Genomic DNA, 25783 nt, shown 5'->3' with positions numbered 1-25783 from the left:
GTGCCTATTGTATTAGTTTTGTAAACCGCTTAATACTCATGTACAAGAGGTATATCAAATACAAGACAAAACAAAGTGAGAGATGCTGAATCAAAGGTTAGGCAAAAGAAGAGATGCCAGACCAAGAGTTAGAGGGGGAGGGGAGAAAGAGAAAGAGAAAGAACCAACATTAGGAACAAGCATTCATGGCAATGTTCTTTTCAATATAACGTCCAAAATGAAATTTTTTTAAAAAAAATGGGGTCCCTAAAGGCTTCCATTGTCCCACAAGTCTGGCACTAAAGAACAATTCATAGACAATATTACTACAATATAATTAAAGCTTTTCTAGGGTCCTTCCAAGTGTCTTATGCTGTCAAAGGGCAAGATCTAATGCTGGGAAAAAAGCTAAAGTAGCCCAGTGCTTAGGCCACCAGGCTGAGAACTGAAAGTCAGGATTCAAAATCCAGAAACATTCTTTGCAAATCTGGACAAATCACTTCAACCTGCTGTCTCAGGTACAAACTCTTAAGGCTACATTTACTATACTGCACTACCACATTAGCTCACATTTAGTAAATAGGGCTTATTGTAATCAGATGGAGAAAATGACTTTTTTACTGTTAATGCAAATCCTAGACAGGCAAAAAAATGTGAGGTTAGAAGATACATAGTCAAACACTGTGTGGTTCAGGGATGGGTGGGGAGGGAAACGTTGATTATAACTGTACACTGCTTCAATAATTTTTAACTTGTAAACTGAGTATTAAAATGTAAAAATAAATAAATGATGCATGTTAATGATCTTAAAAATGTAGTGATGCAGTAGTACAAGAAGATACCTAAAGGACAAACATCTGAACATAACTTGCCTTGATGTCAATGAAAAGGTGTGAGCTAAATCCAAACAGTGGTTTTTTTATAACCTCTTTCTGACTTTAGTTGTCACTTCTTGTAATCAAGTAAAAGCAAGCACAATTATTCTCAAAATACTTACGGCCTGAGCTTCTTCATTATCAAAAGTAAGCAGCTCCAAGAGAGAATCGCCTTCCAACACACGATCCAAATCCCATAATTCACAGTTCACTTTAGCAATTACTGAATTGTCGGCTAATTCTCGACTAAACAGATTTAAAAACTGGAATTTAGTTTCACATTACTTACGAACCTTTTATTTTAACCATCAGAATGAATTGTTTACACTAGAGGTTTACATTCTGGCTCAAAGGGCAGTACTGTCAAACAGCAGACTTGGGTTCAATTCTTGGTCTGGCTTCTGTTTCTTGAGCCAGCTGGGGTCATGGATGTCACAGAGATAGTTCACAGTAGAGAATGAGGTGGGGACAAATTTTTCCCTGTCCCCACACAAACTCATTTTCCCGTCCCCAAAAGGGAGCTTACAGGAATGGGGCAGGGACAGTGATAAAACTTGTGGGGACGGGACAGGGAAATTGAGTTCCTGCGGGGACGGGGAAAAATGTGTCCCCAGGGAGAGTCCCCGATTGAGCTGGAAGCCCAAGCAGCAGAAGGGGGAAAAAAAAATCTACATGTAAGGAATCTAGCAACAGTGTAAAGCACTGCCAAGTAGTGGGACCTAGTTTCAGTCTATTGGCTCAAACCTTCCACTTCCCAGGCTGACCGAGGCAGGCAATGAGAAGCAAAGGCCATCACCATGCAAGTCTTTCTGCTGGCCTTGAAAACCTAACTACATTTCCAGCACCTACCTATCCCAGAGACGCGATTCTCTAAACGGTGCCGTCACGTGATTGACAAGCAATTGGCGGTCGCTAATATCAGCACTGTTGAGAGAATCCTGGCCTTCATGACTAACTTTGGACATAAATGTTTATGCTTGCTAAAGGCACAGAAATGCAGGTATCCTATAATGTGGCACCTAATTTCTGAGAATTCTCCCGACCTCATCTCTTTTTGAGCTGTATTTAGGCACATGTTGTAGAATAGTGTTTAGGGTAGATCCATGCTAACTCCTAATTACCAACAATTAGGTACCTGTTGATATCAATTATGATTTATTAACATCTAATTATCTAATTAGTTTACAAGTTGATCTGTGATCAGTGCCTTACTTTGGGCAACAGAATCTGGTGGTTAGTGTCTGGTCAAACCATTGCTCACCTGATTCCAGCTGCTACCTGAAAAGGCGTTGTCTTCCAGGATTCCCCTTCAACCACCTTTCCCGAGGCTAGCGTTATTTTGATTGGCTTACTCTCCTTGGTTGTTCTATGGGAAAGTAAGGCATTGTGCTCCGACTTCAGCTTTTCATATAGCTTCAGCCTGTCTTCTATGAAGGGAGGGATGCTCTGCACCTGTAAATGCAATCACATACAATTTCAAGAAACAAAGAAACCCAACTAAAACATAAGGGAAAGGCATAAAAAACAAAATTATGACATAAAAAAATGCAGACACTGAACTCTATAATGGGGTGCCCACTGTACAGGAAAGCAGACGCCCACTTTCCTTTATAGAATATTACCATAATGGGTATTTTGGGCATAAATGCCCAAATGGCCACGAAATTTTTAAAATTTAAACATTCACCGTATTTTTTGATCACACCTCGTACATGTACGAGGTGTGATCAAAAAATACGGTGAATGTTTAAATTTTAAAAATTTATTACAATAAAAAGACATATTGCCATTAATTCTCCCTCGCTTCCAACACACTTATCCCACTGTTCTTGCCACTTTCTGAAGCAGTTCTAGAAGTACTCTTTCATGAGCATCTTTAGTTGCACCGTCGTGGCTGCCTTGGGGTCTTGAATCGATTCAAAATGTTTACCTTTCGTGGCCATTTTGATGTTGAGGAAGAGCCAGATGTTGCATGGGGTCAGAGCTGGTACATAAGGTGGATGAGGACATACCATAATGGTTTTATTTGACAGAAATTGCTTTACTAGAAGCGATGTGCGACACGGAGCATTGTCTTTATGGAGGATGAAACCGTTTGCCCATTTCGTGGGTTGTTTTCAATGTACATCATTTCTTAAATGCTCTAATAAGCCCTTTTAAGAGATGTTCAGAAACTAAGAAACTTCCGCAATAGTCAATTACCTGTTTGACTGAATCATTTTGCTTAATGTTTCAACACTCTTGGGTTTTTGATGGTGAAGGATGTCCCGATCTCTCATCGTCTTCAACCGATTTACAACTATTATGAAATTTCTCGAACCTCTTGTAAATCATCTTCATAGTCACTGCAGCATCACCATAAACTAATTTTAATTTTAACCTTTTGTGCGTTTCTTTATCACTTTTTCATGTTAATGCATTGTTTGTGATCCATGATTTATGGCACACTTTAAAACACTTCTTAATAAATCTTGGAGCACAAGTAGTAAACTTTCCTGTGATAATGCTTAAGTATTCAACCAACACTTTAAAACACACCAACTCTCAACTGTAGCTCACAACCAACTGACTGCACCAAACAAGCTGAAACTTGTCACACACTGTTACTAAGGTTCGATGCACCACTTTCTGTATTGAAGATTCCTGCCTTTCTATTGGATGGCACTCGACAGCAGCATTCACCGTATTTTTTTTGTCACAGATACCTGTGTAAGTTATAGTATTCTGAATCATTATTAGAGCCCATCAATTCGATCATATTACACCATTACTGAAGGAGGCACATTCGTTACCATGTGCAAATCATCTGAAAGAGTCAGGCGTTTGAACTATATACAAAAGGAGAGCGGTATCCAATGTTCAGGGAGAAGTGCAGGGACATGAAGTAAACAAACAGCAGGTGGGTTGGACCAGTTATAAATACTAGAGAGAATATAAAGGTAGACCAGAGTAAAGGGAATTACAGTAGTCAATATGAGTACTAACCAGACTAAGAAGGGCACAAATTTTGGAGTGTGGTAGATAGGAGAGGATGGACCGAATGCAATGAGGAACAGCAGATAGGTCAGGTATTTTTAAAAAGGCTTAGATATATTCATTCAGTCAGTAAGACTTTAGATTTTGACTCCATTCACACACTTATTCATGCCTTTGTAATAACAAGTTCAATATATTATAGAATCAATGAAACACCTCTACGTAAGTAACACACCTTACAAAATTCTGCAGCTAGGCTTCTAGTCAAGGCTAAAGTATATGATCTTATCATTCCTCTGTTGATAAGTTTACACTGGTTTCCTGTACATTATAGATATAAATTTAAAATTCTTTGGCAGACTTTTTTTTTATTTATAAGATTTGCAATTTTAGATACAAGCATTGCTTTACACGATGCTACAGATCCAAAGAATATATTCAATAAGAGTTATAAAGGAAACATTAACTATATCTTATTTAGTCCACAAAAAGCAAAGATCAAGAAAAGAAATAAGCTTCCAAATAGAAATAACACAGTTAATTAAGGTCACGGCATTAGATTCCCGAATTACAGCCAGCTGGCGGGTCATACATCACTAGACATGGTTACCAATCTTTCTTTTGATCCAATACATTCCAAAAGTTGTTTAGGCTCAAAGAAAAGAAAATTCTTATCTTGATAAGATACATAACACTTTGCAGGGAATTTAACAAGAAATGCAGCCCCTAAGGCTAGAGTTCTTGGTCTCAAGGACAAGAACTCCTTACTACGTCTCTGGGTTCTCTGAGCTAAATCTGGAAAAACTCGAATATTAGAGCCCAAAAACTTATCATTTAAATGATGAAAATACATACGAAGAATAAATTCCCTATCACTCTCCAAGGCTAGAGTCAACAACATGGTAGTTCTCTGAGTGACAACTTCAAGGGAATTCTCCAAAAATTAAGATAAATTCATAACCACTGCTTTATCCACTAGGGTTTCTGTAGGAGTGGATCCCCCCTTGTGGTATCTTTATATTCAAATAGTAAACTCTAACAATTGGAGGTAAATTTTCTGGTGGAATGGCTAAAGTTTCACGAAAATATTTCCTAGCCATCTCAACTGGTGATAAAATAGGACATTTTGGAAAATTCAGAAATCTTAAATTGTTTTTCCTCAGTTGATTTTCAAAATTCTCCATCTTGCGGGAAACATAAGATCTCTCCTTAACCAGTTCCATTTGTACCTTCTTTACATCATTCAAATTCTTTTCCTCTTCCTCCAACTTTTCCTTCAAATTAATAAGAAGTACCCCTTGTTGCTCCACCTTGGAAAAGACAGTTCCATAATCTGTTTTAATTGTAGATAAAGTCAATTTGAGATTGGAATCCATGACTGATATGGCCTGCCATAGCGCCTCCATATCTATCTTGTCTGGTTTCTTCATCTCCCCAAAACTGATAGTATTCCCTCTCGAAGCACCTCTCACCTCTTCCTCTAAAGTGCAGGGAGATTTCTGATGGTTCCTGTCTCCTCCTTCTTCCGAAGGGCTTAGTGGGGATGTCCCTCCTATACTGGGATCAAGCTCTCCCTCTCAGGGCCACCGGATTCCAGCCGTTCTCTGCACTAGTGCACTTCCGGGCTGAGGAGGAACCAGCCTCTATTTGGGACTCAACATAGCCCAACTCTCTGTGCTGAGGTTCCCCGGGGATTCCGAGCTTCCTCCCGAAGTAGTTCAGGTCTCCTCACTCGAAAAAGCAAAGACGCTCGTTAACGTTGTATGGATCAGCCGTTGAGGGGACTCAGCCACCGGAGGGACCAAGCGGGAAACTCCCTTCCTCTTCCCCATATCGCTACTGGGGAGGAAACACACAACGCGAGTCCAGGAACAACGAGCAGTACAGCTCGCTCAGGTGTCCGCTCCCGATGCCATCTTGATCTCCAGAGGGCTTCTTGGCAGACTTTTAAAACTCTACGCTATGCAGCTCCATCATACTTGGCTGGAGTAACCATTCCAACTCCTACATGTACATTAAGGTCAGTTGACTCTCAAAGACTGGTATTTCCCTCACCAAAAATGGCTTATTATGAATCAATTTGTAATTCTGCTTTTTTCTTTTTATTGGGACAGATAGGTGTAATGCTTGAGTACCTAATTGTTAACCGCTTTGATAATTTTGATAGGCGGTAAATAAATACCTAAATAGATATATCTCTATTCTTATGGAACAACCTTCCACAAGTTATTCGAAGTGATCTTTAATTTGGAAAATTTAAGTCTATGTTGAAAACTCATTTTTCTTCCAATTTAGCATTTAATTTGAGGTAATTTTTAGATTGTGGGTGGACATGAGAAGACTGCATTCACGAGACTACAACAAAAGGAAGGGTTTATTTTTTCTGTCCTCACAATTTAGATTAGGTCTTTCCTATTGATAATGGCATTCTTTTCTTGTTTTAACTGATTTCATTGTGCTTTGTAAGCCGCTTTGATCTGTAGTAAATTGCGGGATAACAAATTTTAATAAACATAAACAAGTCAATCTGAAACTTGAGACTAGAATGGCTGTCAAAAAAGAGCACCAAGGATTTTAACAGTCTTTGTAAGGCAAGGGCTTACATTAGATTGTGAGCCCACCGGAAGAGATGGGGAAAATGCTTGAGTACCTGAATAAATTCATGTAAACCATTCTACGCTCCCCTGGGATAATGATATAGAAACTGAATGAATAAGTAAATAAAATCAGTAGCAAAGACAAACAGAAGTAGGTTGCTGCCCTTCCACTGAATCAGATACTGAGAAAGTCAGAAAAAAAGCTGTGATGACATCATTGGGGGGAGGGTTGTCTATAAGATATGCCAGACAGTCGGATTATTGAAGGTTTGATAATTGAGACTCTACTGTAGTATTTCAGATATTTCTTCCGTCAATAAATAATTAACCCCCCTATTACATAACAGTGAAAGCAGTTTTTAGCGCAGGCCAGCATGCTGAATGCTCTGTGCTGTTCTCAACTCTCAAGAGTTTCTATGAGCATCAGGAGCAGCGCAGGACATTCAGCGTACAGGCCTGAGCTCAAAAACGCTTTCGCGGTTTTATACAAGGGGGGTCAGCTATGGTAAAAACAGTAATAACAGCTAGGTTTAAAAATGATTTTCTCAAGTTCCTGGAGGAAAAGTTTAAAACTTTTAAGGCTGACTTGGAGAAATCCAGCGCTTATCCCCGAGGGGTAAACAGCATGGAGGCTTGCTACTGTTTGTGATCCTGCCAGGTATTTGTTGCTTGGAATAGCTACATTTGGAAACAGGATACCGAGCTTGATAGATCTCTGGTCAGACTCAGAATAGTAGTTATAGTCCATGCTACCCACCATCTTGTCTCTGTCCGCCACCCCACAGCCAATTTAATTCTCCATTTCAATGGTGGAAGGAGGAAGAGGAATGCTTTATTTCATGTCTACTGCTGCCACATCCTCCTGTCATACAGCTCAGATGTGCTGCTTTTCAAAACCATTATAATGATAACCACTGTTCTAACATACGCATTTGCCAAACAGACTAAAAATGAGTGCATGTATTACTATTACAGAATCTCCAGTCATGGTAAATGGGCTAGTTGTGCCACTTTGGCTTGCGTGGATCTGAGAAGCTGAAAGCTATGCTGTCAATAGTTTCACTACCAGCTGGGTCTCCCAAGGTGGACAGGTTTCAGTGGAGATGTCAGAATAATTATGGGCTGCAGCAGATGGGTAGTGTTGGAGGCATAGGATCACATTTGATGCGACAATGGTGACAACATCAAATTTATACTGTGCAGAAGAAAGGCCTGGCAATCTACTTCTGTATTGTACCATGAAAACTTGATGATGTTCATCAAGTCGTTAAGACTCGAATACAGAACAGTAATTACCTTTTCAGTCTGTCCAACAGGAATTTCCCTCTCTTTTCTCTTCTCTTTTCTCTTATTCTCAGCAGCACCAAGGTTTCCATTAAGAGAACTCTAAAAGACAATAAGATATGTAAAATAAAAAGAACACATCTGCTAACCCTGGACACACATATGTACAGTTTCTTGACATCTAGCATGCAACTATTTTATTACTTTCTGAAATGAAAAGTTTCCGAGAAACAAAAAAGGCGTAGGGCTGGATTCTATTAAGTTTTGCATCCAGGTTTCAAATTAGCATACAAATTTGGATGCACAAGTTCTAGAATAAATGCTAGTTGTGGATCTTAATTGTTAAATTAGGCATCAACTGGTCTTAAATACCAATAATAGCCCTTAAATTGCACTAACTGGTGATAACTGGTGACAAAACAAAATTCATCCTCCTCGAGAACAACAAAGTTCCAACCATAACCAATATAGAAATAAATTCAATCAACTACCCCATTCAAACCACCCTAAAACTACTAGGAATGACATAGACAGATGCTGCACTATGCAACCACAAATAAATAAAACAATACAGAAGTCATTTGCAGTTATGAGAAACCTAAGACAAATCTGAAAATTATTTGAAAGAATACAATTCCAGCTTATAGTACAATCCCTAATCCTAGGTCTTCTAGACCAGTGGTTCCCAACCCTGTCCTGGAGGACCACTAGGCCAATCGGGTTTTCAGGATAGCCCTAATGAATATGCATGGAGCAGATTTGCATGCCTCTCACTTCCATTATATGCAAATCTCTCTCATGCATATTCATTAGGGCTAGCCTGAAAACCCAAAAGGCCTGGTGGTCCTCCAGGACAGGGTTGGGAACCACTGTGCTAGACTATTGCAACATCCTCTACCTCCCCTGCCCTGCAACAATGATAAAACAATTACAAACAATTCAAAACACAGCTCTGAAGCTTGTATACTCACTGAAGAAATACAACCACATTACAGAGGCATACCTCAACTCACACTGGCTTCCAATTCCAGAAAGAATACTATTTCAATTTTACTGTATACTATTCAAAACTATAAACAGAGACAACCCAACCTACCTGAACAACCGCCTCATCCAGACTACCCCAACCAGGCATAGGAAAACTCACACCCCATTCACACATCCTCCAATCAAAGAAGTTAAACGGAAAAAACTATACGACGGCCTCCTAGCCACCCAAAAAGCAAAACTAGACATCCAAATCTCCAATCTATTGATAACAACCCCAGACTACAAGACGTTCAGAAAAGAAAAAAAGACTATACTCCAAGAAATCCCTGCCAAAGTCTTAACACCACAAGTACCTTCCTTCCCCCCATCTTCTTCCTGACCCCCAAATCAATCTGACTCTCTTTTTACCCTCTCTAAAAATAACCAGAGATCTTCTATTGTAACCCTCTATCTCTTGTATAGGCATAGGCATAGGAAAAATCACAACCCATTCACACATCCTCCAATCAAAGAAGTTAAACGGAAAAAACTATACGACGGCCTCCTAGCCACCCAAAAAGCAAATCTAGACATCCAAATCTCCAATCTATTGATAACAACCCCAGACTACAAGACGTTCAGAAAAGAAAAAAAGACTATACTCCAAGAAATCCCTGCCAAAGTCTTAACACCACAAGTACCTTCCTTCCCCCCCATCTTCTTCCTGACCCCCAAATCAACCTGACTCTCTTTTTACCCTCTCTAAAAATAACCAGAGATCTTCTATTGTAACCCTCTATCTCTTGTATAGGCATAGGCATAGGAAAAATCACAACCCATTCACACATCCTCCAATCAAAGAAGTTAAACGGAAAAAACTATACGACGGCCTCCTAGCCACCCAAAAAGCAAAACTAGACATCCAAATCTCCAATCTATTGATAACAACCCCAGACTACAAGACGTTCAGAAAAGAAAAAAAGACTATACTCCAAGAAATCCCTGCCAAAGTCTTAACACCACAAGTACCTTCCTTCCCCCCCATCTTCTTCCTGACCCCCAAATCAACCTGACTCTCTTTTTACCCTCTCTAAAAATAACCAGAGATCTTCTATTGTAAAATCTCTACTCTTTTGTAATCCGCCTTGAACCGCAAGGTAGTGGCAGAATAGAAATCTCTAATGTAATGTAATGTAATAATTGGCACTAATTAGTAGTTATGTACGTAGCTGCATGGTCAGCCGCTGTTGGCTGGTTTTTTGGCTGACTTGGGAACAGTGATAGATGTTCTAACAAGTTTGCATGCAAATGATTTGCATGCAAATGATTGTTCACCGTAATCCTGTCCGATCAGTCGCTGTGAGAGCGACTGACAAATGCGCAGAGCTGGTTTGGGGAAGCCCGAACAGCTGCATGGCAGGGGAAGCCCCAAAGCGGCCTCTTGCCACTCAGCTTTTAAACTAAACTAAACTAAACTAAAGCTTAATTTTATAGACTGGGTCTTCAACCAAAAAGTGCTTGACTCGGTTTACAATAATGTAAATATAGTACATAAATATAGAAGAAGAATGTAATCTAGAATGGCTTAGTTTCCAAAGTGTTTAGTAAACAAGAAAGTTTTCAGAGCTTTCCAAAATAAAATGAAGGGGCCTAGACTTCTAACTGAAAGCGGTAACTCATTCCAGAGCTCGGTTAGTTTGAAAATGAAAGAGTGGCTGAATCTCTTAAAAGTTCTATTTTTACCCCTAAGGGAAGGAAATATAATGCTTTTGGGGCTGTTTTCTTTCTTTTCTTTTTTTATGGCATAGATGTGTATGTGTTACAAAAAAAACGAAAAGAAAAAAGCCCCCCCCCCTTGACGAATGACCCCAATATCAAAAAAATCAGCAAGAGGGTTGCCGACACCCCCCCACCCCCGCCATGCCCCCTGTCACAGGGTAGACGACTGAGAAGGGTGGTAAGAAAACGCCTGTGCCTAGGACTAGGCAGGTAAAACACTGTCCCAAAATGGAAGAACCCTACCAACACCTCAACCCAGAACTAGAACCAGTCAGGCAAGGTTCAGTCATGAGAAGGAAAATACCTATTTGTTTTCACTTGAATTAGGAAAGGGGGGAACAAAGTGCAGGTGGAACTAGTAGTGCTGGGAATAGTGTTCTTAGGGGGAATGTTTACAAGACAACTCACATTCATGGGGGATCCAGTTCAAGACGACACCAAGAACCTTCTAGTCTCCATTTTAGCCAGTAACAAGCAACACCTGTAGCTCATTACCCTGAGGCTTATAAGGGCCAGCAGCAGTGCTCAGAGTGGAGGCAGCCACTGAACCAACCCAAGCTGGAGAGGAAACAGTGTATTGAAGGAAGACCAGTTTCTAGGATCATAAGAACATAAGCAGTGCCTCTGCTGGATCAGACCAGGGGCCAATCCTGCCCAGCAGTCCGCTCACGCGGCAGACCATCAGGTCCAGGACCTGTATAATGATCTCTATCTATACCCTTCTATCCCTTTTTTTTTCCTATCTATCTATACCCTTCTATCCCTTTCTCCTTCAGGAATTCATCCAATCCCTTCTTGAACCCTGACACCGTACCCTGTCCTATCACACCCTCTGGAAGCGCATTCCAGGCATCCACCACCCTTTGGATGAAGAAGAACTTCCTAGCATTGGGTCTGAATCTGTCCCCTCTTAATTTATTCAAATGCCCTCTCGTTCTTGTAGTTTCTGAAAGTTTGAAGAATTTGTCCCTCTCCACTTTCTCTATGCCTTTCATGATCTTGTAAGTCTCTATCATGTCCCCTCCGAGTCTCCGCTTTTCCAGGGAAAAGAGCCCCAGTTTCTCTAATCTTTCAGCATTATGAAAGGTTTTCCATACCTTTTATCAATCGCGTTGCTCTTTTCTGAACCCTCTCGAGTATCGTCATATCCTTCTTAAGGTACAGCAACCAATATTGGACGCAATACTCCAGATGCCGGCGCACCATAGTCCGATAGAACGGCAGGATGACCTCTTTCGTTCTGGTTGTAATACCTTTCTTAATAATACCTAGCATTCTATTCGCCTTCTTAGAGGCCACTGCATACTGTGCCGATAGCTTCATTGTCTTGTTCACTATTACCCCCAAATCCTTTTCTTGAGTACTTTCACCCATTACCAACCCTCCCATCGTATAGCTGTACTTCGGGTTTCTTTTCCCTATATGCAAGACTTTACATTTCTCTACATTAAACTTCATCTGCCATCTCGTTGCCCACTTTTCTAGTTTGTTCAGGTCCCTTTGTAAATCCTCACAGTCCCCTTTAGTTCCAACTCCACTAAATAGTTTGGTGTCATCTGCAAATTTTATTACTTCGCACTTTGTCCCTGTTTCTAGATCGTTTATAAATATATTGAACAGCAGCGGTCCGAGTACCAACCCCTGCGGAACACCACTTGTGACCCTCCTCCAGTCAGAGTAGTGGACCTTCACTCCTACCCTTTGCTTCCTACCTACCAACCAATTTTTGATCCATCTATGAACGTCTCCTTCCATCCCATGGTTCTTCAGTTTCCGTAGTAGGCGTTCATAGGGTACCTTGTCAAAGGCCTTTTGAAAATCCAAGTATACGATGTCTATGGGGTCCCCCTTGTCCATTTGTTTGTTAAAGCCTTCGAAGAAGTGCAATAAGTTTGTTAGGCACGATCTTCCCTTACAGAAGCCGTGCTGGCTTGTTTTCATCAGTTTGTTTCTATCTAGATATTCAACAATGCTTTCTTTTATCAGTGCTTCCGCCATTTTCTCCAGAACCGAGGTCAGACTCACTGGTCTATAGTTTCCCAGGTCACCTCTCGATCCTTTTTTAAAGATGGGCGTAACATTAGCTATCCTCCAATCCTCCGGGATCATGCCTGTTTTCAGAGATAGGTTACAAACCCGCTGTAGTAGTTCTGTTATTTCCTCCTTTAGTTCCTTCAAAACCCTAGGGTGGATTCTGTCCGGGCCTGGAGATTTGTCACTTTTTAACCTATCTATCTGCTTACCTCCATTAATGTTAATTTTTCAGAAGCAGCATACCCCAACAGAATACACAGGTCAGATCTAATCCTATTGATTCTGAAATGTTAGAAGATTTTATGAATGAAACTTCTGAGAATGAAGAGTTTTTAAACCCTGAAGAAGTCATGGACTTTAGTATGGGAAATACTGAAACTGACCTGTGTGACATGGAAACTGATTGTATTTGAACTGAGGTTATACTGGGATTTTGCCAAATAGCAAACTTAGAAGTTAAAACGGTTTGCTAGTTAGTTGAGGAAGTAAAGGGGCTGGCTGCCCCAGTAAACTCAAGTTTGGAAAGTTTACTGTAGAGCCTTAATGCCAAGTGAAGGTTTTTGCAAGTTTCTTTTGAAAGAATCTGAGTTTTTCTAGGCTGTGGCAGTTTGCATTGCACAGCCATGGCAGTGGTCTTTTTGAATATTTTTTCCTTTTTGGTTTTCCTGTTGACTGGATTGTGGGTCCTGTTGGGGAGGGATCACAACCAATGGTCATTGTGGGAGGAGGTTCCTTCTGCCCTGAGCTCTGCAGTCAGAAGAGCTCAGAGGCAAGATCCAGTCTGACGCTGCCAGTAACAATTTTGAATAGAAACTGGGTGAAAGCATTTTTGGGAACCAGTTGAATATAGTACTGGGAGTTGTAAGCAGTCCCTGGTGTCAGAAGTTTGAGTGGACCAGGAGGAACATAGGCCAAGGAAGGCCATTTTGGGATTTATTTTTGAAAGCCCAGTTTTCCTTTTGAACCATGAATGTTATTTTGGGTTTTTCTGAAAATTGAAGTTCCTGAAGGAATAAAGTATTTTAACTTGGAATCAATCCAGGTATTTTTATTACTTGATCCACCATTCCAATTGGGAACTGATTAGCCACTCAGTCAGCGCCTTGTGTTTTGGGCTCTCTCAGCCATACCCGCTTGGGCCCAGCCCGGCCTGGTGACACCCCCCAACCAACCCCTCTCCTCCTCTTCCCTGCTCCCCTTCCTAAAAAAAAAAAAAAATCAGCAGGAGGGATGCTAACTCCCTCCTGCCACCAGCCACCCAAACCATCCCCATACCTCAAAAATAGATGACAGCAGGAGGGATGCCCAGTCTCTCTTGCTCACAGGCCCACCACTCCAAAATGGCAGGCCTTCCCCTTCCTGGTGTATCCTGGGATGTACAGGCCCTCATTGGCTCAGATGCCTAAGGCCCCTCTCTCTATATCCTGATAGCCCACAGAGAAAAAAATAACAAAACAGGCAGACCTGTCGATAACACAGTTGCTGACAGGTCTTGGTTGGAAACATCATTCCAATTCTGGCATGCAAGGTTAGGGCATCGATTGGATGACCTCATTTGCATGTCAGAATTGGAGAATGTACGACCACATGGAAAACCATGTGGTGAGCCATTTTGTGCATAAGGTCAGCAAATCCAATCAGTCACTAAACCAGTCAAATTGGTTTAACAACAATCATTCGATGGGAGACTTTAGTGCAGGGGTGCCCACACTTTTTGGGCTTGCGAGCTACTTTTAAAATGACCAAGTCAAAATGATCTACCAACAATAAAATAAAAATAAAAAAACCACAAAGCACACTGTATGCATAGAAAATGTTAATTATCATTCCTATTCCGGGATTTTTTCAGAGGTCAAAGCAAATGACTCTATGCACTGTCACCTCAGTAACAACCATACAAAAATAGACAAATATACCCCCTCCCTTTTTACTAAACCATGATAGCAGTTTTTAGCGCAGGGAGCTGCACTGAATGCCCAGTGCTGCTCTCGACGCTCATAGGCTCCCTGCGCTAAAACCCACTATTGCGGTTTAGTAAAAGGGGACCATAGTGTAATATATAGACAGTAGATATAAATTCAGACACATTTTGATCACTAAATTTAAAATAAAATAATTTTTCCTACCTTGTTGTCTGGTGATTTCATGAGTCTCTGGTTGCACTTTCTTCTTCTGACTGTGCATCCAATCTTTCTTCCCTTCAGCCTGTATGCTTCCTCTCCTACAGACCTCATTCCCTCCCCCAACTTTTTCTTCCTCTCTCCCTGCCTCCCTTTCTTTTTTCTCTATTCATGCCCCCTTTCTTTTTTTTCCGTTTCTCTTCTTTCCTTCTGTCTCCCTGCCTGCCCTCTTTCTTTCTTTCTCCCTGCCCTCCCCCAAGCCACTGCCACTGGGGAACAGGCCCCCAAGCCGCCGCCGCCGCCATCCAATAACAGGCCCCAAAGCTTCCGCCCCAAGCTCTCCCTGATTCCCTGCGGCAGCCGAACAGCATTTCTCTCCCCGACGTCAATTCTGCCATCAGAGAGGAAGTTCTAGCCCAGCCAGGCAGTGATTGGCTGGCCAGAACTTCCTCTTTAACGGCAGAATTGACTTCGGGGAGAGGAAGGCTGATCGGCCCGGTAGATCGCCAAGACAAAGTGAGTCTATCACAGAGCCCGAGATGGGCTCCGCGATCGACTCACTTTGCCTTGGCGATCTACCAGTCGATCGTGATCGACCTATTGGGCACCCCTGCTTTAGTGCATCTAGCCCCCAGGTATTTAAGGCCCAAATTCTGTATGTAGCACCATAAGTTGTGTGCACATATCAGTTAAACAATTAACAAGACCAACTGGCACTGATAATTGGCAATTAACTCATAATATTGGCACTAATTAGAAGTTCCGTGCACATATCAGTTAAACAATTAACAAGACCAACTGGCACTGATAATTGGCAATTAACTCATAATATTGGCACTAATTAGAAGTTCCGTGCACAACTTGGTCAGCGTAATCTATAAAATGATGTGCGTCAGTTCGAGTGCACAAATCTGAAACAGGGATGTGGCCACAGGAGAAGCATGGGCATCCTCATTAAGGATTTCTTGAAAACTCAACTGGTTGGAAACCACTGCTATAGTGTGAAACTAGAAAGGGGGCTTGCACATAGATGAAGTAGGTGACATGTCTTGCAGTTGCACACATAAGTTATAGAATATTATCACTTATGCACATTTACAGAGCGTAAATTCTATATTTATGCGGATGACATCACTATAGTCATCCCGCTAACATGTCTGTCATCTGAGTTTACAAATTCATTATCAACTATTTTAAATCAGATTGAACTCTGGATGGCTGCCTTCAAACTCAAATTAAATTCAGAAAAAAAAATTTTTTTTTTAGCAACTCCCAATGATAAAATCAAAGAAACAATGATACATGTAAATGGGATGGATTATATTATTGAACAATCTTTAAAAATATTTCTACCTCTCTCCCTGCCTCCCTTTCTTTTTTCTCTATTCATGCCCCCTTTCTTTTTTTTCCGTTTCTCTTCTTTCCTTCTGTCTCCCTGCCTGCCCTCTTTCTTTCTTTCTCCCTGCCCTCCCCCAAGCCACTGCCACTGGGGAACAGGCCCCCCAAGCCTGAGTAACTTTGGATAAACACCTCACATTGGAAAAACATTCTGATTTAATATTTAAAAAAAACATTTCAGTGCTTTGGAAGCTCCGCACCATCAAGAAGTACTTTGATGAAGCCTCTTTTCGCTTGTTAACTCAATCTTCCATTTTAAGTATTCTGGACTACTGTAACATCGTATATTTGGGTGCTTTTAAGAAAATTCTCAAAAAGTTGAGAGTAGTTCAGAATACGGCTGTTCGTCTTATTTTTGGTTGAAAAAAAATGGGAGCATATTACTCCATTCTATCAAAAGCTTCATTGGCTGCCATTGGAATCCAGAGTCTTATTTAAGTTCTCATGTATCTGCTACAAAGCAGTATTTGGCATGCTACCAGGCTATCTTACCCCTTATTTTACCCTGAGTTACATTAATAAGAGCTCTCGAAGAGTATACATGTTTGCATATCCCTCAATAAAATCCTGTCATTACAAAAGATTCCTCGACAAAACCTTTTCTTTTCAGGCGGCCACACTGAATACATTGCTTGCCAAAATTGCATTAGAAGCTTCCTCTTATCTTGATTTTAGAAAACAGATAAAAACTCAATTATTCAATAGACTGGCAACCTAATGTATCTTATTACTTACTTATAATTTTTATCTCATTTTAAATTGTTTGTATTTTCCCACTGTAAGCTTTTAACTTTGCTGAAATTTTAGATGATTTCAATTTTAAATATCTATTTGTACTGTATGTTAATGATTGATGTGAACCGGGTATGGCGGTATATAAAAATAAACTATTATTATTAACTCCAGCCTTTGACACGGCAAAAGTGCTGGTGCTAAAGTCAGGCATGTACATGCTGACTTAAGCTTTGTTCAATAACAGCAGTTTTGTGCACAATTGCCATTATAGAATTGGCTCTTTGTGCCTGTATTTTTCCCCACACTTTCTTGAATCTATTTCGTAGTGTAACATTTCTGTGCACATTTACATACAATCTAAATATTTCTCAATCAATAACTGCCTGTAACTATGGGGTCCTTTTACTAAAATGCAGCATATTCATCTGCACTGTCGGTATACATATTACATGGTACAGAGTCTTTCAGTAATGTAACTGTATAGGAACATGCTAAGAGTCCTCAAGAATTCATACACAGGCTTTGCACTTAAACATGAAGTGTAAAACTTAAGTAAAAGCATTCCTGTATTTCTAAGAAATAGACTTGTTTCCAATTTAGTAGTTTCTCCAAAATGGCACTTCAAGTAGATAACAAATATCTTAACTGCTCCTTCATTTACTCATGAATACTATATAGGTAAAAACAAACAAGCAGCAAAAACTACACATGCAAAACTGAATTGACAAAAAGGCAATAAGCTACAAGAAGGTAAGAGTTAGAGAAGATAGCCTCAACCCCCCTCCTACCATAAAGTACTAACTGATCAGAGCAGACAAAAGTGTAATGAACCCCTTTAATGCTTACTTGGGAATTTCTTAAGACAAAATAGCGAATGTCTATGCTTAATGTAATTACTTTTCACAAGTTAAAGAATTATAGCCAACCTTAATTTTGCTTCAATCTTTGCGATATTCTCCCATGAAAGTTAAAATAGCTATTCTTGTTCTGGTCTACAAGAAAAAAAAAAGTGTTTGCCTGCACGTCCTTCAGTGAAAAGATACTACTAAAACTATACTTATATGGATACAGATACTAATTCTTTCGAGGAAACAACAATCAACTCAGCTCTAATGTAGCAAACATTCAGTATTGGGGAAACAGTGGTGTCAGTTCAATGCCCTGCAATATAGTAATGTTTTACCCTTTTCCCGTGGATAGTGGAAGAATAAGAGCAGCGTGCAATAATGCACTAGACAAGAAAACATTTACAGCAAAGCACCCTATCTGCATGTATGCATGCCATTCTCCCGGGTCCTGCAGGCAAAAACGTGAGGGAGGATCCGGTATTTGCTCACCGTACAGCCAGCGGCTCCCCGCTCTTCCTCGGTTCTGAGGCTCCGGCGCAGGTGCACGATCCGATAGCGCAGCTTCTCGTTCTCGTTTCTCAGGTTGTCCACCTCGGGGCTGCTGACCAACACCTCCAGGTCCTTCAAGCGGCCGATTTCCCGGGCCAGGAAGCCGATTTCTTCCTCCTGGGCAGCCAGACGGGAAGCGATCTCCGCTGCCATGATCCCGGGCTGGGGACTAGAAAGGCGGAGCAAGTAAAAGAAGGGGGCGGCAACGGATCCTTCACTGGGATTGATTCACAGAACTGCAGCAGGACGCATGGAAGGGGTCAACGCCTAAACGGGAAAAGGATGAAAACTCTTACATTGGTACTAGCTATGGCAACAAATCCACATGCGGAAAAAGAAAGAATGCAGACTTTTTTTTTTTGTCCCCTTCATTGATTCATTTTAGCACTGCAGGACACCGACAAAGGAAGTTTAACTGTTAATATGCAGCTAGCCTGCCCTTCGTTTTTACTTCCTGGTTGCCTATACTCAATCAGCAACTGAGTTCGCTCTCTTCTCCGCCTTCTTCTGGGTGTTGATCCCACCTGTAGCCAATCAGCTGCTGAGTTCTCACTGTTCATCTACCTTCTTCCGGGGCCTCCCCTGATTTCGCCTGTTGCCAATCAGCAGCTGCGTTCGTTCTCTTCTCCCGCCTTCTTCTGGGGCTTGATCCCGCCTGTAGCAAATCAGGCCCTTTCAGATGGGCTCAGGAGTCGAGAAGCCTGGGATTGCAAACTTCTTTCAGGTTTATAAAGGATCTGAAAGCTAGGATGATAGCTAAAGAGTCTGGAAATATATCACAGTTTAGCACTCAATAGCAGTGTTTCTCAAATTTCTGAAGTACCGAGTACCTCACCCCCCCCCCAACGCCGATCAGTAGAGATTTTAAAAGTTTCAACAACAGACGTATTGTAATTTTATTTTTTTTTTTTTACGAAAACGTGGTGCAAACCTTTACCTACATGTAGGCGTGGATGCCTTTATTCTATAATTACATGCATGTGTGCAACTTAAAGTAATGGCCTGAATTTGCCCATTACCCACCCCTTTCTGTACCTCTAGGGTTACCAGACGTCCAGATTTCCCCGGACATGGCCTCCTTTTCGAGGACATGTTCGGCAGTCCGGATGGCTTTTCAAAACTCAGCACTTTGTCCAGGTTTTGAAAAGCTTCACGTAAAAATCGTGTCGGGAAGGGGCATGCGTGGACACAAAGCGATGACATCACCCGTGCACAAGTGTATATGTGACATCTTCACATGCATGGATACCATCGGGGGAGGCTGGGGGGGGCAGAACAGGGCGTGCCACATGTGGAATGGGGCGGAACTGGGCAGACCTATGGGTCCATATTTTCTTTTGGGAAAATCTGGTAACCCCATGTATCCCCCCCTTTTTTTTAATCGCTTTTTAAAAATTTAGATGCAGATCCTGCACCTAAATTTATGCACATAATTTGTAATTGATTATAATTAGCAACAATTGTTAAAATACCTATGTCTGTGCTAATTAGCTTGTTCAATTAAATTGTGCATGCAATTTTTAGCACCTTTGATAAGTAATATGTAGAAAGAAAATGAAAACATAAAGGAAAAAAATAATACCTTTTTTATTGAACTAACTTAATGTAGTTTATGATTAGCTTTCGAAGGTAACCCCTTCTTCCTCAGAAGATGAAAGAACACAAGTAGCAGAAGCAATATAGCACCAGAGAGAGTGCATACATATGTTTAAAAAGTGTCTGTGTGTGCGCACATGCGCATGACTGAATACCAAGAGCCTATGGGGCTCATAATAATAATTAAAAACCCCACGTACAAAAAGTGGCCTAAATCAAAAAGCCAGATCGTCCAAGTACCGATATCAAAGCTGGTTTTAGATGTATCTAAAACTAGCTTAGGCCTATACCCTGCCTCTAAACGCTCAGAGCGAAAAGAGGCGTTTTTAGAGGAGGAGAAAGGGCGGGAGGAGGCCAGGACGTGGGCCAACCTAGACTTAGCTGTACAGCAAGTATAACCAAAAACTTTAACAGGTTGCCCAGTCGGAACTTATACGTTTTGACTTAAACCAAGTCAAAACAGGTATAAGTTCCAAATAGGGGCTGCTGAGCTGAATGCAGCTGCTGCGATCAGCTCAGCATCCCTGGCAACCTGCCCACCCCCACCGCAACGATCGCGGCAGGAGAGAACCCCGACAATACCGGCATGAGGGAGCCCAACCCCTCTTGCTGAGGCGCGAGCCCCTGAACCCCCTGAATCCCGCAAATACAGGCAGAAGGGATCCCAGGCCCTCCTGCCTATGGTGCACCCTCCCGCGACCCCCCCAGACAATACTGGCAGGAGGGAGCCCAACCCTCCTGCCGAGGCAACCCCCCCCCCCTTCCTGCTGAGGCGAGCCCACCCCCACTAAAATGCAGGAGGGATCCCAGGCCCTCCTGCCCACGGCGCACACACTCCCACCCCGCGACTGCCCACCCCCAGTCTCCTCCGAACACCCCGCCCCCTGCACTTACATACAGTTGAGCAGGAGTGGAGTAATCCACTAGTACAAATGAGATATGTGTATACCAAATGAAGGGAAGTTTTCAGCCTGGCGAACTTAACTTTTAGCTATTAAGCTACCAGAGCAGTCATTAATACTGCCATCAGTCTGACTCAGTGGCATAGTAAGGGTAGGAGGCGCCCGGGGCGGTAGCACCCTCCCTCCTCTCCACACCCCCGCACCTTCCGCCCCCCCCCCCACCCCACCCCGGGCTCCTATTCCACACTTCCTCCCCCCTCTCCCCCCGTACCTCTAAATCTTTGCCAGCGCGAGTGAATTTTCTCCAGCATGCTCCTCACACCAGCGTTATATTTTCCTCTGATGTCACTTCCTGGCCCCATGACTCAGAAGTGATGCAGAGGGGAACCAGGCTGGCACAAACAACAGGTAGGAGAAGTTGCTTGTGCTAGTGAAGAGCTACAGAGATACAGAGTGGGGCAGGGTGGAGAGGTGCCGGTGCCCCTACCAACACTGTACCTGAGGCGGTCCGCCCCCTGCCTTTACTACACCACTGGTCTGACTATCTTTCCTTTCACAAGCACCAAACAAAAACTAATTATCTTATTTGCTTCTTTAAAGTAGTCCACTCTTGGCATCTCTGGTTTGTACCAGAGGTAATGGAGGATAAATACAACTTGATCAACTTCCCTGGTACTCAGTATATTGCTACAGAACTGCCAAGTTACCCAGTTCCAGGAAGGAGACTTGTGGCCAGTTCTGTTTTTGAAGTCTGTCAATTCAGTATGGCATTTGTAATCTCTAATTCTACCCAGTGCTGCATGTCCCAAAAAGCACCTGATTGAGTTGTCAGAAATCCAGACCGACCCAAAATGTTCCTCCTGGACTGGATAACAGTGGCTCTCTAGCTTTAATCATTAAACCACTACATTTCAAGTGCTTGCCTAGCTCCAATGCTTATTCATAAATTTATTACTGCTACCATTTTCACAGCTATAGGAGGCTGGGCAATTTTCCCTGCTTTTTCAGGAGAGGTGAAATGTGGGAAACCTATGAATGAAAATCTGGAAGGGGAGGAAGTGAAGAAAGAAGAAAGCAGACTCCATGGTAGGAGAGCCCAAAAATGTGTTAACCAAGGCCTCAAAGTGTTATTCCAACCCTGACTACTGCCCTAAATTAGAAACAGACTACAGACAAGTGACAAGTCTGTATCGGCTGAGCTAACACCATAGATAGCTGAAATTCCAGGAAGATTCTCTTAAGCATCTGCTTATAGCATTCCCCTCCTTTCCAAAGATGGCTGTAGTAGTACTGCCTGCCACTTATTGACACCAGAGGCCCTAGTGAGCATGAGTAGTGATCTGCTTAGTGATGTGTCAGATTCTATAGTGGAATCTGAGCATGTATTTGGGGCCTAGCTTTTGTTTTGTTATGTCTTGGCTTGTGTAAGACTCCCTTGACTCTTAGGGCTAGATTCACTAACGATAGCGACTCATTCGCTGTTGGCCGATTCCCTGGCTGATTTTCCAACAACAATTGATTCACTATTAAGTTTGCATGCGAATGATTGGCATAGAGGTGCAAATCATTTACATGCAAACCCACTGACTCAATCGCTCAGTGAGCGATTGAGACATGCGCAGAGCCCTAACAGTAGTGATAGGGAAAGCAGCCTCCTTTCACTGCTGTCAGGACTTCTGCCGGGTTGTTGGGGTTTTTTTTGGGTTTTTTTTCATGGCACAGATATTTTACGTACATTATACACACAAAATATCTGTCCCATAAAAAAAAATTTTAATCCCCTACTGCCAGCCCTCCCCCAACGACCCCCGACAAATGTGCACCCCCGACAATTGTCATCCCTCCGTTACACGGTGATGCCCATTCCCTCCTGCCATCGGCCTCCCATGCTGAACTTAGATATGGCAGGAGGGATGCCCACTCCCATCTGCAGTGAGGCCCCCCCGCCTTCGCCCCTCTTCTGAGCCCCTGATTGGCTTAGATGCCTCAACCCCCTCCCTAAGCCTAAAGCTCCTCCCCCTTGTATCCAGGAAGCATAAGGGAGTCCCAAGGGGAGGGTCTTGAGGCATCTGAGTCAATCAAGACCTTAGGCCCCTCCCCGTGCATTAGATAATGCACCGGGGAGGGGCCTAAGGCCCGCATTGTGCAGACAGCGGCCGGCGGAAGTGCAGGAGGGTCTGACTTAAGCACCCCTCCTGCTCCCAACTTAAAAGTACTGGGGGGGTCGGTGGCAGGAAGTAGTGGGCATCCCTCCTGCCATATCTAAGTTTGGTGCAGGGGGGAGCGTCTGGTGGCAGGAGGGAGTGGCTATACTGAAAGGCTACACTGATTTTGAGTTGCGTGTGGAAAGCTATACCGCTGCTCGGCACTATGGCAGGTCACTGATGGTCTGATAGTGATTATCTTTGACAAAATCCTTTACCTTCTGAAGAAGCCCGATATAATGTGATTTCGGGTGAAACAGAGATCTTCCATCGGATCGGATTGTATTTACTGAGCGGGCTGAGTTGAGACGTTCGACCCAAGCTAAGTACTTTTCTAATTTAAAAATAATTTAAGAAATAACAATGTTAAAATTTTTTTTTTTATATATATAAGCACTTTAATATCAGCAGTTAAATCTGTTCACCAGAACTGTCTCTTTGGGTTAACATATGATCAATGATAGTCTGCATATAAGTCCTTCTTTATGATTCGCTCTGAGGTTTGACTGCAGACACTTGAGATCTGTTATCTCTGCACAGTGAACATTGACTACTTTTACTCTTAAACAAAGTGAGCCTAACAATAGGTGATTATATATGCAAAACACTTTTTGTTGTGAACAATCAAATGTCCCTTAAAAAGGAGAAAAAAAGAAGGCAACACTTATCTTTGATGGAACCAGCCACCACCAACGCTGGAATGTTGAATATAAACTCCCAACGCCTGTTGGTAAAGGCGTTTCAATCCTGCACGGATCTTCCTCGGGGGATTTATAAGAGATGGCTGCCCCTCGGGTTAGTCAAATTTAAATTGAAGGAATATTTGTGAGGAACTTGTATCCTGCGACCAACGGTCTGCAAACCTTGATGGAAACTTTACTTACTTAATAGGAAATGTTTTTTGATTCATCTTGTTAAAAGTGAAATAGATTTAAAGCAGTAGCTATTTTTTAGCACTTTTGACCACTTAAAAGTTTTGGTAATACAGTTACCGACAGGTCTACAGCAATCGGGTTTTAGGATCGGTAAAACCCGATGCTAAATAGCCAAGCAATGTAAGTGAATCAGACACTTGGCTATTTTGCATGGGGTTATACTCATTTGCATGGCCGGATTGGAAAATGGGCGATTGAGGGGAAACCCACACGGTGGGCCATTTTGGGAATCGGGTTGATTAGCAGCGATCGTTGTAGTGATGATCACTGACTTTAGTGAATCTAGGCCTTAGTCTGTGTCCAGTGTGAAGTGAATCTGACAGGTTTTACCTACCCCTAGGCTTGCTGTTTAACTAAGGAGTGGAGTAGTATATCAGTCCTTAAGCTGACAGGGCCAAGACAGAAAAGCCCCACTTGAAAGTTGGACTATAAAGGAGATACAGTGTATGAGACTGTTCGTAATGGGAAATATCTGTATGGAAATGGATCTCAGGAAGAAGAAGTAAACAATTTTCAAAAATCCCCCCAAACAAGGAACAGCCATGGCTAGCAGGGTCTTCCAAATAAAGGATGTGAAGGTCCAGTTTTAGCTATAAAGACAGAGATGCCATTCCATGGAAGAGGAATGCTAGATCTGTATAGATGTGAGCAATTTTTGTGAATGAGTATCTAGATGGCATCAACAATAGGGTAATGTGCTTTTTCCTGATTGAGTTCTATAGTAAATGAAGGATTTATTTTAACGTAGTAAAAGACATCTTTACTACTACTATTTATCATTTCTATAGCACTGCAAGGCAAACACAGTGCTGTACATTTAACATACAATAGGCAGTCCTTGCTCAGAAGAGTTAACTGGGTTTGGCTTCCCTCCTCCTAACCGGGTCCTGTTTCTCTCCAGGTCCAGTTGCTCTATCTTCCTCCCCCCCCCCTCAGTGGATCCCGCCTCTTTCTCTATCTCTTCCCCCTCTCCTCACAGGGTTCTTAAACTTTGCTTTTTCGCTAGCAGCTGAAGTGGTGAAGAAAGGTGGCTTCTGGGGTATGGGGCCATAGCTGTACAGCCTTTAGTGGAGTAGGAGACTGCAGTCGTGAAGATAGGCAGCCTCTGGCAAAGTAAGAAGCCTCCGCAGTTAACACAAACAACCTCTGATGGACTATGAGGCCACAGTAGTAAAGACAGATAACCTCTGACAGGCTACAGGTCGATCTTTCTGCCATGTTTTGTCTCTACTGATGTAGAAGGTCCCGTAACCCGTTGGAGTTATGCCTGTGTTCACTGCTGTGACCTTGTCGCCCGCCAGATGTTATTTGTGTTACCGACTGTACCTGCTAGCTATGGAAAGCTCCCCATGAGGGGAGGGAGAGTAATGCTAGTGACTGAAGGCAAATTTTGAGCACCCCGTAGGGGGAAAAGGAGGGGTGTGGGGAGGATGTCTTAGCCATGTGAAGAGGAAAAGGGAGGAGGAAAATTCTTCAACCATCTTACTTGTAACAAAACTGCAAAAGATAATTTTCTAAGGAGTATCCTCATAAGAGACTTTATCAACACGTTCTGAAAATCCAAACGCTATGCACTATCATCAACCAGTTTACTATTGTCTACTTGCTTGTTTACACATTGAAAAATTATACTGATATGGTAAGATATGCCTTTCTGAACCCATGCTGACTCATTAACTTTTGAGCCTCTTGGACCCCCCTCTCTCTCTTGATTCTTTGCATCAGGCCCCCTTTGTGTTCACTCTTAGATTTTTATTCTTCCTTATTACATCACCAAAAGAAACACTTCCCTCTTGGTCATGCAGCACTGCCTTCTCCTCCATTACCATACTCACTGCAGGGCACGGTAATTCACTCAACCAAATTTTGAAAAGGAATGTGTGACCCTGTCGAATTAAGTAGGAATAATCTGGATGCCATGATTACAGCAGCATTTCTCCCTGTTCAACCTAGTATATAGGATTGTACATCACCAGACTGATTACAGGGTAGTTACTGAATTC

General features: G+C 42.2%; 1 protein-coding gene across 1 annotated transcript in view; it reads right to left on the bottom strand.

The window, feature by feature from the left end:
- Positions 1–18609, bottom strand: part of LOC117348656 (threonine--tRNA ligase 2, cytoplasmic-like) — a 68406-nt gene extending 49797 nt beyond the window's left edge. Inside the window, exons 1-4 of the mRNA XM_033921007.1 lie at positions 18084–18609; positions 7724–7813; positions 2116–2306; positions 977–1100 (exon numbers count right to left, since the gene is read on the bottom strand). Coding sequence (XP_033776898.1) covers positions 977–1100; positions 2116–2306; positions 7724–7813; positions 18084–18296 — 618 coding nt within the window. The 5' untranslated portion in view covers positions 18297–18609. The remainder of the gene's footprint in view (positions 1–976; positions 1101–2115; positions 2307–7723; positions 7814–18083) is intronic.
- Between the last annotated feature and the right edge of the window lie 7174 nt (positions 18610–25783).

The sequence above is a fragment of the Geotrypetes seraphini genome, chromosome 14 (assembly GCF_902459505.1).
Source record: "Geotrypetes seraphini chromosome 14, aGeoSer1.1, whole genome shotgun sequence".
NCBI classification, from domain to species: domain Eukaryota; kingdom Metazoa; phylum Chordata; class Amphibia; order Gymnophiona; family Dermophiidae; genus Geotrypetes; species Geotrypetes seraphini.
This window is presented reverse-complemented; position numbering and strand designations above follow the sequence as displayed.